Source organism: Pelophylax lessonae (assembly GCF_965119305.1).
Source record: "Pelophylax lessonae genome assembly, chromosome: 6".
In the NCBI taxonomy this organism is placed as follows: domain Eukaryota; kingdom Metazoa; phylum Chordata; class Amphibia; order Anura; family Ranidae; genus Pelophylax; species Pelophylax lessonae.
This window is the reverse complement of record NC_138773.1, coordinates 174,553,793-174,567,466: the sequence shown is the minus strand read 5'-3', so window position 1 is coordinate 174,567,466 and position 13,674 is coordinate 174,553,793. Positions and strand designations below refer to the sequence as shown.

Here is a 13,674-nt window from a genome sequence, read left to right as displayed (position 1 = left end):
AGATTGTGTTCACTGCACCCCACAAAGGATTTTGTTCACTGCACCCCAAAAAGATTGTGTTCACTGCACCCCAAAAAGGATGTTGTTCACTGCACCCCAAAAAGGATTTTGTTCACTGCACCCCAAAAAGATTGTGTTCACTGCACCCCACAAAGGATTTTGTTCACTGCACCCCACAAAGATTGTGTTCACTGCACACCAAAAAGGATTGTGTTCACTGCACCCCAAAAAGATTTTGCTCACTGCACCCCAAAAAGATTGTGTTCACTGCAGCCCAAAAAGATTGTGTTCACTGCAGCCCAAAAAGATTGTGTTCACTGCAGCCCAAAAAGATTGTGTTCACTGCAGCTCACACACAGAAAAATGGATGTGGATCACTGACACCTGCCTATCTCCAATCCCACACCACACAGCAATATCGATTGTAGTTTGTAGAACACAGTTTCCCTAAAATTAAGCAGACTCTGTCCCTAACAGGATTGAGAAGAGATCGTAGATCAGGATTGAGTGCAGATTCACCCCACCCCCCACACAGCAATATCGATTGTAGTTTGTAGAAGACACTGACCCTATAATTCAGCAGACTCTATCCCTAAAATGCCTACAACTCGCCCTGCCTAAACACTCCGACCTGTCCCTCAATTCTATCCGGACACAAATGGTTTTTTCCTGCCTATCTTTCCCTAATCAGCAGCCAGCACATTGATGTGTGCTCTGTCCCTTAGCTAAGCAGCAGAATGACGCTGCTGCGGCGGCTGCCTCGAACTTATAAAGACTTGGTCACATGCTTCAGACGGCCAATCACAGCTACTAAGACATTTGCAGGCATGGCTGGGATGGCTTAAGGCACACCAGTTAAACGATTGTTGATTGGCTGTTGAAAGCCCGCCATGAAAAGAGCGCCAAAGCATGCAAAACCCGGAAATAAAACGACCGAACACGGATTTTTACCCGAACATACAGTAAAGTGTCCGTGTCCGTGTTCGGGTAAAAAAAATCCAATTATTCGGTACGAACACGAATAATACAGTCCGTGTTCGCTCAACACTACTGATAACTTAAATGGGAACCCCCATCTGTAACGGATCCTGGCAGCCTGCAGGACAGACGTGACTTCTTTCATTCTGCGTCTTTTATCCAAGGTAGCTTGGGAAATGTCCGGGTATATCTGGATCCTTGTGCCCTCATAGATTATGTTAGGAGTATTCCTAGAGGCTCGAAGGATGTCTTCCTTTGTCAGAAAATCCTTAAGGCACATGACAACGTCCCTTGGTGGCTTATCCGGGGGAGGTTTTGGCCGAAGAGCTCTGTGGATTCTATCGCATGTAAATGCTGAGGCTGGTTTATCTGGCAGAAGGTCTCCAAACAACTTGAGCACTGCAGGCATTAAATCTGTTATGGTTTCAGGGAGACCCCTAAGACGCAGATTGTTTCTGCGATTCCGATTGTCTAGGTCCTCGACCTGGGATTGTAAGATCGAGTAGTTATCGGAAAGTTGTTCAAAATCCTTCCGCAGATCGTTGTGGGCTATCGCAAGCTCGTCATGTTTGGCCTCAAGCAGATCGGTGCGCCCCCCCAAAGACGCTATCTCAGCAGTTAATGTGTTTGTGGATTTGTCTATCGCTGTCTGGAACTTTTCTGCTAACTTTTCATAAATCGCGGCGAAGCCTGCATCCAAGTCGGCCTTTGTGACCGATGGAGAGTACTCACGATTAGCCTCATGATTAGTCGTGTGGGTCACCGATGTGGCCGGCGTGGGTGATGGAGAGGTAGGATCCGGCTCCGGCGCGGGAGATGGTGCGGCGCCATCTTGGGTCATCTTAGATGTTTCCTTGGCCCGGATCAGGTACGTGGTCAGGGAATGCTTAGGAGGGCGGCCTCGCTGTCTCTTCCCGGTCGACGGCATGCACGACTGTCTCCTACGGGGGTGCAAGGTGTTTGCGGATCAAAATTGGGATTAAAAAGCCCGTGGAAGCCGTCTCTCCCTGTCCCCTCCGGCGGAGCTAAATGCCTAGCTTCCGTCCAGCATCGCGCCGCGCATGCGCCCCCAACTTGCATAGACTTCTGTTGCATGAAGTTAATGAAATTAGCAGTGCAAATCGCACTGTGTGGCTTTGAAATCGCACTGAAGTAGCACGTTTTCAAAGCCACACTAGTGTGGGCTTAGAGCTAGTTCTTTCTGGGTAGTTTAGAGTAGGTAAATATGGGTGCTTTCAACATCCTATATCTGTGTATACTATATTAAATCTGGTGCAGTTGGTTTCTAACTTCAGCAAAAAAAAAAAACAACCTGGAAGCTGGTTGGTTTCTATGCAGAGCTTCACCAGATTTTGTACTCTCCAGTTTTAGTAAATCAACCCCAAGCGCTCTATTGGAGGCAGAACTGCCTAAGGTTGTCTTTTTCGTACAACAATTTTCCTTTATTTATAAGGAGTATCTACTTTGTTAGGTAGGATAGATGATATGGGTGCCTGTAGATCTTTCCAGTTTGTGGAAATTGTAAATTTATCTACAGTAAAACCTTTGATTGCTAGCATAATTAATTCTGGAAACATGCTTTTAATCCAAAGCACTCTTATATCAAAGCGAATTTCCCCACAACAAATAATGGAAACTGAGATTATTCATTCCACAACCATTCAGTTTATAGTCCATATAAAAAGATTATAGCAATGTCATAGGTTATGTAACCATAAAATATCCATCCACAAATGACAGTCTTCACAAGGGGATACGAAGCAAAATCCAGCAGGAGCTACAGATTATAAAAGAGCAGAGAGGCACCTCTAAGTGTAGCAATATGATTACATTTAATGAAGGTTCAACATTTAGCAAATAATTGAACGAGGCACATCTATGTATGCAGGCATCTGGGGTAAAGCGGTCTACATAGACCATCCTCCGCACTGCTGGCTCTCACTCCTGTCACTCTGCAATCGTGACGCGGAAGACTACCCTGCAGTAGAGCGATCTGAAAGTGAGGCCTAATGCGCTCGTGGAGTGTAACATGGAACAGATGAAGTTGATGGCTGTGTGGAGGATGGTCTATGTAGACCACTTTACCCTTGATGTCTGCATACTTAGATGTGCCTCTTTTAATCATCAACTGTGTGAGTTGCTAAATGTTGTACCTTCAATAAATGTAACCATATCGCTACACTTAGAGGTGCGTCTCTTCTGTTTTATACTCAGTTGTGATGTGACGCTACTTGTATTAAAGACATCACTCGTTTATCAAGTCACAATTTATAATAACAAAGGTTACTTGCCTTGCAAAACACTCTCAGACCAAGTTACTCTCAATCTAAGGTTTTACTTTACTATCAAAATATGCGCTATTAACTATTAATATACTAAGGGAAGGGAAGGGCCAAATTGTATGTATCAGGTGCTGTAGTTAAAGTAAAACTAAAGGCAAAATTTCTTTTTTTTTTAGTTTTGGACAGAGTGGAGATAGATTAAAACACCTATTAATATTTTATATTGATGTCTGTTGCCCCATTGAGGAGATTCACTCTCTGTTTGTCCTTTTTACTATTATCACTGAAAGTGTAAGTAAAAGAAAATCCCAAATTTAGGTTATCTCCAGAAAAGTAATAGAGCTGAAAGCTTCCAATGGCAAGGGATTCCCTTTAATTTCCAGGTATTTCCTCTCTCTTTGGCTAAGAGACAGGCATTGAAGGTACTGTACACTAAATCTCCCCATTGGGATACAGATGGCAAAAATATTACAGGGGTTATAACCCTCCCTTACTCTATCCAAAATGAAAAATAAAAATTTTGCCTATAGTTCTACTTTAATCATATTCTTTCCAACCCTTGATAGTTTCCTGTAGAATTTACCTAAATTTTACAATGTCAGGTACCATCTTAAAGATTTTGAGGGGAGAGATTTCTCAGTAGTTGACACAATTTGGGTGGCTATGAATTGTTGTGTAAGTAAAGTAAATTTTGTGTAAGGTGCCCTACTTATTCATATTCTTTCCAACACTTGGATGAGTTTCCTTTAGAGTATTTGCTTAATTTGTACAGTGTCTGATACCATCTTATAGATTTATGGAGGAGAGTTGTTTTTTTTTTTTTTTTGCTGTCGTTACAATGGGGGTGTCTATGATTTGCTTTTAAAGCTTGTTTCCACTGGAACTCAGTAATTGTTGTCTAAAGTCCCCTACTAAATTATATTCTTTCCAACACTTGGGGGAGTATTTACTTAATGTATCAGGTTCCATCTTAAAGATTTTTGGGGTAGAAAGGCAAATAGGGTGCACTTTGCAAAGTTCAGTTGTACTGTGAAAGTGCAGTTGCTCCAGAACTTAGTAAATGAGCAAAAGCTCTGCTGACTTCCATCATCCAATCATGTGTAAGCAAAATTGCTGTTTTTTTTATTTTTCTTGCACGTGATTGGGTACTTTTTCCAAAGTGAAGCTTTACCTCTGTCAGGGTGCCAGGAAATCAGACCACACAGGGATGCAGATAAAATAAAGCAGTTTATTGGAGCAAACAACAATAAACGAATAGCAAGAGTGAGGAAGTGAGAGCAGGAACAAGCCAGGGTCAAGTCCAGAAGCGGGTAGTCTACCAATGCTGGGTCTTCTGCAGATGCAGGATCATCTGCCGATACGGGGTCAAGAGCCAGGAGAGTCATCACCCAAGCCAGGTCATACATGGAGGAACATGGAGAACAGAAGACTGCTAGCAGAGATGCACCTTGGAGCAAAAACGCAAGGGCAAGGACTGCAACCCATCAGGTGATAGATAAAGTCAGGTGTGCAGCATCATCATCATTGTGCGACGCCCAGGCAGCAGGCAAGTGATGATGCAATCAGAGTCTATAAGAGGCAGCAGTCTGCACATGTCCAAGATGGCTGCCAACAGGAGGGCAAGGTAAGACCTTGACAACCTCATTTACTAAGCTCTGGAGCAACTGCACTTTGCAAAGTGAACAGTCTGTATGTCTTAATAAATCAACCCCAATATTGGTGTCTGATTTAATGATGGTGATTTGCTTTAAAAGCTTGTTTCCACTGGGTGACAGTAATTGTTATCCCCAAGTACTTTTTACCATCTCAGTTTGAATCTCAGCAGGAATGGTTTGATTCACCAGTAATCATTGCATTCTCCTGCGATTACCACACCACCACACTGTCCCTGCTGGGAGAACACAATAGCTCCACGTGAGGGATTCCCCCATCAACATTGACTGTGTTGATGGGGGAATCAAGCAATTTCACATAATCTATGGCCTACCTAAGTGGTTTATTTAACAAAATGTTATGTTTTGGAGAGTGTTGTAGAGGCTCATTACAGGCCTTTATAGGGAGATTTAAGTCCCAGTAATGGGGAGAGTTAGTGGTAGATTTGTAGAAGATTAAAGAATTTTTTTATTTATTTATTTTTTTGAGGGGAGGGTGTTTGGGTTCTGTAATAGGTTAGTTTGAAGTCAGAAACCAGGTTTTCAGATATTTCTATAGGTAAAGGGACTTCTGTAGTGTAAGTGTTTGGATATTGGTGTTTTGAATGTTGGCCATACATGCACTGAAGCTGTTATAATCTTTGTTGGTGATTCATAAAAGAGGTTAGGATGATGAACTAAGGTTTAGGCCAAACTTAGTTCAGCCCAAAGCCACAGGAAACTATTATATGCCCAATCAACTGTGACTGGGGTATTCCCTACCCTGCAGCTGCATGTAACAGAGGCGGGGATGCTGTTCACATTTTTGAATTATTTTAACCACGTGGCCATGTTAGGTTAATTATTTCACCAGAATGCCTGCCCCTTTGTTATGTGTGGCTGTTGGTCAGGGAATTCATGTGACCGTTTTCTGCAGGTTCAGGCCGAACAGGGTTTAGCCCGAACTTTAGCTTATCGCTAGTTAGAAGGTACCATCTAGAGTTCTGACTTGGTTTTTTTTACTTTTTCTATCATTCTGCATGGTTTTTCTGCAGAAGCTTAGAACCCAAAAATATTACAAACATTTCTAGTGATGAAGGTTAATAGTAGTCACGTAAGTCAGGTAACCCCAATTTACCTGATTGTTTATACTTTATTGAAATTAATAACATTTTTATAAATAGTTTTACTTCTTTTGAATTAAGAAAACATAAAATATTGCACAGTAATATTTAGTATTTTCATAAGCAGCCAGCTATTGAGTTCTATAAACCATAGGTTTTTTTTCCCCACCTACGCAGCTAATCATACAATCATACAATCATGTGAAAAGTAGCCTACAGTAGATCTGTAGTCACAGCGTGCACTTTTATTTTAAAACTATAATCAGTATTTTAATAGCAATACAACCAATAGTTATTTTTGGCAATCCAGCTTAAGCTTATTTAAAAAAAAAAGTGTGCTGCATGTCTGCTGGCCATCTCTTTACACAATGTCCTGGATTCCCTGCATGTTTCGCTGCTTCTTCTTCTCCTGATTCATTTAGTTTACTTTTGATTTCTAAGGACTACATATCCCATGATACCTTGCTTTAGCGGTTCCTGTAGTGGCTGCTTCTCTAATGATCTCTGTAATTCAGAAGGCAGGCTCCGTGAAATGTATGACACAGCAGTGCATATTCATAGGTCATGGGGAATATATGTCACAGTATTTAAGTAAGAAAATTTATAGCGAACTTCAAAAAGTTTTAAAACCTCAAGATCCTTCAGACTAATAGGATAGAATTCATTTAAATTCGATGTAGAAGTGAATATATGATTTTAAATTTTGACCATAGATGCACTTAAATCTCCACCTGCTGGCTGGAATTGTAAATATGATACCTTGTATTCCCATGCAGTTATTCATGTTTGACATAATAAGACATAAAACATTTTTTTAGTCCTGAAACAAATTAATGAAGAAAATATATACAAAAGCACTGGGCACTTTATTTAAGGTGCCCGTAAAACAAACCTCAGTCTCTTAATACAACTGTTTTCCTCCAAATTGGACAATGATCCAAGGTCATATTGGATAGCTACCTGCAGATGCCCCTGGTGAGGCTCATCTGGGGAAATAGTGATCAATTAATGTAGAAAATCTTGTCTGATTGCAATTATTTTCCTCATAATCTGTAATAAAAAAAAAAGCTTCTCCTTTGCCCCTCGCCGTAGTACCTCAGAAGAATATTAAATGGTATGCAAGGTTTACCTAATAACATCTGCTTTGTTTGCACCAACTATTGAAGCTCAACCCACTGGTGTCACACAAACATCCAAAATTAAATAGTTTAGGAAAAGAGGGACAAATAATCTGTTACTCAAACTAGCCCACTCTTCTTGCTTACAATCTCATGCAAGAATGGGAAATGTTTTCCAAGGTTCTTGTGTTTTTCACTCTTAATTTTAGATATATACAAACCAGATTAAAGTGTTAACCTTTATTTTGTAAATTATACCGGTTGATTGATTCGTTAATCAGGTAAGCTGTAAATGTATTTTACAACATAGTTGTTCTTCAGAATGGCAAATATACTGCAAATATAATTTTACTGGGGTTGGCTACAAATCAACTTTAAGTTAAAGATGTCAGTTGCCTTGTAAAAATAAACTTGATACTTTGGGGTTGATTTACTAAAGCTGGAGTGTGCAAAATCTGGCGCAGCTCTGCATAGAAACTAATCGGCTTCAAGTTTTTTTTTTTTTTTTGGTGAAAGCTTAATTTAACAAACTGAAGTTAGAAACTGATTGGATACCATGCACAGCTGCACCAGATTTTGCACTTTACAGTTTTAGTAAGTCTACCCCTTTGTGTCTACTACTGCTACTATGCAATGCACTCTGTTTATCTAAGCAATATACCAGTAACTTAACCTCTTCCTTTATTTTTTTTTTTATCTTCTCTTTTTTGTGTTTGCAATCCTAAATTCAAAAAACATTTTACATACCAAATTTTTTCAGGTTGTGTAATGACTTTGAGAAGATTGCTGAAAAAGCTCTAAGCACTCCTCCAAATACTCAGGAACTCATGGAGCTAAAGGTATGAAGATTAAGTTATAACAATATTAAAAACGAAATGAATGCAGATATACCATTTTATATTATTGTTTTAAAAACATAATGATAATATTTTAAAAAATAAACATACTATTATTTCTCCCATGTACGCCATCAAAATATTGTCACCCAGCTCTGCCCATAGACTCTACCACTTTTCCTGACACAAGCATGACAGCATACACATATGGGTATAAGCTCCACCCCTCACCCAATCAGGACTGGTTATACTATGTAAATGAGTCGCCTCCCCTAAGGTGGCATTCTTTTTGTTCCCCAAATGCTCAACCGGTTATAACTATGGAAAGAAGATTTTTTATTTTTGCCCTCACCTTGTCAGATTTATCTGGCCAGCCGCACAGGTTCAGTGTCTCTCCTTTGACAGAGCTCCCTCCGTTCGGGTGCAAACAGCCTATATGAGGGAGGCCTCCCCCAGGTCCAGGTACTGGGGTGCAGGATACTGGTCTCTTGATGCAGGTAAAACAGTTCTGCCTTGTTGTTTGTTGAGACTGATCCAGTCTCTCCTCCCTGGTAAGTTATGGCCCCACACGTTATTGGTTAGTCTGGCGCTCTGTGTATATTTTGTTTCCCTTGCAAAACGCTGCCATTGTTGTTAGGGTGGTTGCCCCCTTCAAGGATGGCTCCTTGTCTACTTACTGTGGCTGTACTGCAGGCTTCTGTTTCCAGATGGATGTGTGGATGGGGATAGCGCCCGTCAGATTTGTGGTCGACAGGGAACAGCAAAATGGCATTGAAATAACTTTGTAGCGACCGGGAGACCCAATCGGCTGTCTGGGGGTGTATTGGTGGCCATCTGTTCAGGAATCAAGCCTCTCCCATCACTTTAGAGCCAGTTCAGGATGTGTGCTGCACATGTAGTTAGGCTAAACCATAGACTGTTATGGTTTGTCATGATTACTATGCAGTTAATATGTCAGGCTGCCAAAGTGGGGTAACTTGCTGTTATAGTTCTGTTTATTTAATTAGTGCCTCACAGGTTTTGTTTTGTCTGCAGTACTGCTAATGCATGGCCGGATATACAGGTGTTGCAGTGCAAAGTTGAGTCTGCCTGGCTCTGCAGGTTAGATTACTGTTTAATGCTCTAATACCTGGGTTTGCTGTTTTTTTTTACCTTTGCAGACCAGTGGCCTAGTGTAGGTTATCCTGCCATAGCTTTTGATCTGAGGTATATGAATCCTTCCTTGTGCTGCTTATGATCTAGAAATGTTTCAGTATTAATGACTGCTATGCGTTGTATGGCTGCTTTGCGTTTAATGCCTGCTTTTGACTGGTAAACGTTGATGGATGCTATACGTTAGGGGCTGCTATGTGTTTAATGATTGTTATGCATTAACCTGTTATATCGCAATGCTGGGGTAAAGTTCAGTGCTCTGCTTACGTTTAGAGTGCCATAATTAATTTGTCTATTACACATCAATATTCCTAACTCATAATAGCATATAGGTCCATTTGCTGCTTCAGTGTCTGCAGATGGATGTGTGGACGGCATCTGAGAGTGAATTAATGCTAATAACCTAGCCAGTACTTACAGGCATTTATTATGATCACAAACCTGCAGCTCATACCCTTGAGGTATGGGCTTACCCAGAGACCAGCCATGATCATTAGGGTGAGGATCAGGTAGGTATACTATCCTCAAAAAAAAAAAAAAAGAGTGAGCGGGCAGTATGGATGGTAAAACTTTCCAGCCCTTAATACCTTCACCACTCCCCAAAGGAAAAGAGGCAACTTGTTCCTTCAACAGTGACAGGTCCTCTCTGGCCTTGAGGAAAACCACTATACATTCAAAGAAATCACAATAGGGACCATCCTGGGCAGTATGGGGAGTGTGGTTAGCTGACGTACCTGCCAAGATGCTATGCATATCAGGCAACCGTAAACAAAAAGGCAGATGTTTTGACACTGTTCAAACTGACTAGGTGGACCTCTAGTCACTTACGCTCAGGTACTAATTTGCCCAGTAGGTGTTTTTGCAGGAATTATCACAAATTTGCGCAGAGGAGGCTCAGGCTTGGGGGGCCAGCGCAGTAGGGAAGTCATTTGAATTTTCTTTCCACTCCTCAAATTGCCACTATGCTTTAAAGCTTTATGCAAATGTTACCAAATCTTGTTCCAACAGTGAGCCATTTATCCAGTGTACCTAGTCAAAAAGCAGATTTAGGCTGGAAATGGAGCGAAGAATTAAAATCCAGAACTTCATATGGAGTTATTGAGAACAATCACTCAAAGCATCAGATAAAGCAGCTGTAGTTTTCTCTAGATCTAGCTGATGTGTACAATCGTTTTCAGTTCACCCATGCTTCTGAGAGTTCTACTTCAGGTCCATTCAACAACCTTTGTCCTTTCCACATACTCAAGACATTTTTCCAGAACATTGCTTCCAGTAGTTGCCATCTTGCGGAAGCAAGGGCAGCATGTTTCATAACTGGACAACAGCCTGTGGGTGGCTCAACATCCTCCAGGTCCTAGCAGGTCCTAGTGGTTCAGACACAGATCAAATTTGGACGGATCATCAGCTGGAGAAGGCCAACTCCTCTCATTATAATAATGGCATTTTGGACATTCAGGAGAATAGCCCTCACAGAAGGTGACAGTATTAGGTTCTCACTTGGGGCAAGTCTTCACTCTATCCCGTCTGTTCATATCCCATCAAATGATCGAGAAGTAGTCTGCAGTAATCCATGCAGTCGGTTGGACTCACTGGAAGATTGAGATCATTATAATTTGACCTTCTAAGGTAATGGAAAATTAGCTTCCTACTCCAGAGAAGATGATCCCACATATGAGACAAGTCCTGTTGGTGGTGGCTAAAGATAGTTAGTTAATCTTTCCAGTTTCCAGCTTTCATCAGCTTCCTATCACAATCTATTTACTTTCTTGGTATTCACCTCAGTGACCTCCTAGCTCAGGGTCAATGACATATGCCAATGGAGGACGAAGTGGCTAACCTCAGGGGTGCAGTAATTACTAAGCATTGAAGTCGTTTGGGCAACACAGCCTAGGAGGCCTCAGTTATGCACCAAACAGACGGTAATGGTAATCTCCTATCTTCATGGCAAGAAGGAATACAATGTTGTTAAACTTTTGTCAAAGGTATCTCCCATTCGGGTTTGCCAACAGTAGAACCTGTCTCATATCATCGTTCTTTGTGTTCTGGCTTCCCAGAACTTCCTGTCTTACACTGTAAGATACAAAGTCTTGAATGACAAGAGTGTGTCCCTAGACCAACAAGCAGTTGAATGAATCTCAACCTGACAGTAACCTCAATGGTCATGAATGGAAGTTATTCCTGCAAGAAGGAGCTTCCCAGAAGTTGAAGCAGTGGATCTACTAACATCCAGTTGGGTCGGCAGGTTAGCATATATAGGCACCAGACCCAGTAGTGTCCAAGCTGCTCCTCAGGATCTGTATTCATCCAGCTGTGATAAGGGCAATAATGTCCTGGTGGCCTTGCAGGCTGCAGTGTCACGTACAGTCTTTGGCTCAAAAACCTCTATTCTCCTTTCTGAGATTTCAGACCTTACACAGTGGAGCCAAGTGTATCCAAATTCATCCAAGTTAGATCTAGCAGCTGGGAGACCAAATATGGAAGGCTCATCTAGGGGTCTCACCTTTCCGCTACAAAAGTCAGGTTTACTAGAACATTGGAAACCTTGCAGAATTAAGAATGGATTCCTCTACTCCCGACTATAAAGATTAAGATGTCTGCAAGTAAGCCGAGATAAGGGATTAAGTGGTAGTCAAGTCTTGGTCAGGTCCTTACTTCCTGAGATCCAAGGACCTCCGCACATCTTGGTAAACCAATTACAAAATTCATTCTTTTCCCCCCCTGGAACTTGCAGTGGAACTAGTGTTGGGAAGGTTGTCCCACTTCTCCATTCTTCTGAGCAAGACTTGCTCAATATTTTCCGTGACACTAAAGCAGTATTTCCTAAGGCTATCGCGTCTGGGAGAAGGATTTCAGATATCAAGTGGTAAACTACCTTATTGCTACCATTATCAAACAATAAAGCTTTAGTTTCTTCTTCTCCAGCACCATAGCACAAAGGTCTGCATCCTTGCATCTGGAACAGGACATCGCCCCTCCAGCATATCCAAACTGAAATGTCTAAGTCACCACAAGCTTGGGTAGTGGACTCGTGGAAAAAATACATGGAAGTGGTCCTTCTCTAGAAGGTCATACAGTGGCCTCTTCAGGCCTGGCAGTATCAGAAGACTTTCCTTGTCCACTGGGACAATGGCATCATCTCGGGTCAAAGTAGCCTAGGGGGCTTATAGGGCAAAGATGAATCCATCAATCTAGTGCAGAGCCCTCGTTATCAGACAGGTAGCGTGCTCTTGGGCAGAATTCATAGGTCCAGAATTATTTTTACAGGATACCAACTAGGTCCATATACTAAAAAACATTTTTTTAGCCTATTACAAAGTTAACTAGTCGCTGACCGCCCACCGTATATATATTGTGGCAGGCTGGCTCGGCTGCACGAACAGGCTGGCTGTACCTGTACGGCGGTCGCACGCTGGGCTAGGTGGCTCCCGCCACCCCCCAATGTTCTGATTCGGTTCAGAACCGAACAATCATCAGGTCTAGGCCAATGTATTTTGGCCTGGACCTATTGATCGGTTCTGACCAATAGAAGAACCTCCTGTGCCCGTGTAATGTAAACTGAGGTAATCTCTCCTGGAGTCCATTTTGGTTCCAGTGTGAGAGGAGATATCATCTACTGTGAGTACACAATCAGCACACTGACACCAATACATATAGGCACACTTTTAACCCCCTGATCACCCCTAATTAACCCTTTCACTCCCCTTTTATAGTGCACACTATACAGTATACAGATAAAATTTACTGATCACTATATTAATGTCACTTGTGACTTAATTTAGTGCAAGAGGCAGTTAGTGGTAATCCCAAATAGGTTTAGGGTCCCCACCCTATATCCCCCAATAAAGATTTAACCTCTTGATCACCCTCCGTTAACCCTTTCACAGTGTACACTAATTACAGTATACGGACAATTTACTTATCACTGTATTAATGTCACTTGTGACTTCAGTCAGTGTGATAGGCAGTTAGTGGCAGTTAAAAGCAGTCCCAGATAGGTTTACTGTCCCCACCATATAACCCCTAATAAAGATGTAACCCCCTGGTCACCCCCAGTTAACCCCTTCATTGCCCTGTGTCATTATTATAGTGTACAGATCTTTTTTTCTGATCACTGTATTAGTGTCACAGGTGACATCAGTTAGTTAGCCTCAATTCAGGACAGCGTCAGATTGCCTGCCACATATTTAGTAATACAATTTAACCCTTTGATTACCAGTGACACACACACACTAAACACCTCCATTATTAGTATAGTGTCTGAACGGCTCAATATCCTTGATCTGAGCAGAACTATACTAGCATCCCCAATAGTTTAGTAATCCCAAAATGCAGCGTTAGCAGGATCAGCCCCGACACCTGCCAGTACCTGCGTTTAGCCCCTCCCCCCCCCAAGAAGTGCAGAATCAGCAAATTACTGTCACTTCCAATACACAGCACACTAAACCGCAGCATTAGCAAAATCAGGCCTAATCTCTGTTAGCACTAGCAGTTACATTTTTTGGTAGCGGTTCAAACAGTCCTTGACAACCAGGTGCTTTTTACCTGTGAGTCAT

General features: G+C 41.8%; 1 protein-coding gene across 1 annotated transcript in view; it reads left to right on the top strand.

Annotated features, from left to right (window-relative positions):
• DNAH7 (dynein axonemal heavy chain 7) overlaps window positions 1–13,674 on the top strand; it is a 368,896-nt gene that overhangs the window by 21,884 nt on the left and 333,338 nt on the right. The window contains exon 3 of the mRNA XM_082262147.1: window positions 7,894–7,972. Within this exon, the coding sequence (XP_082118273.1) occupies window positions 7,894–7,972 (79 nt within the window). The remainder of the gene's footprint in view (window positions 1–7,893; window positions 7,973–13,674) is intronic.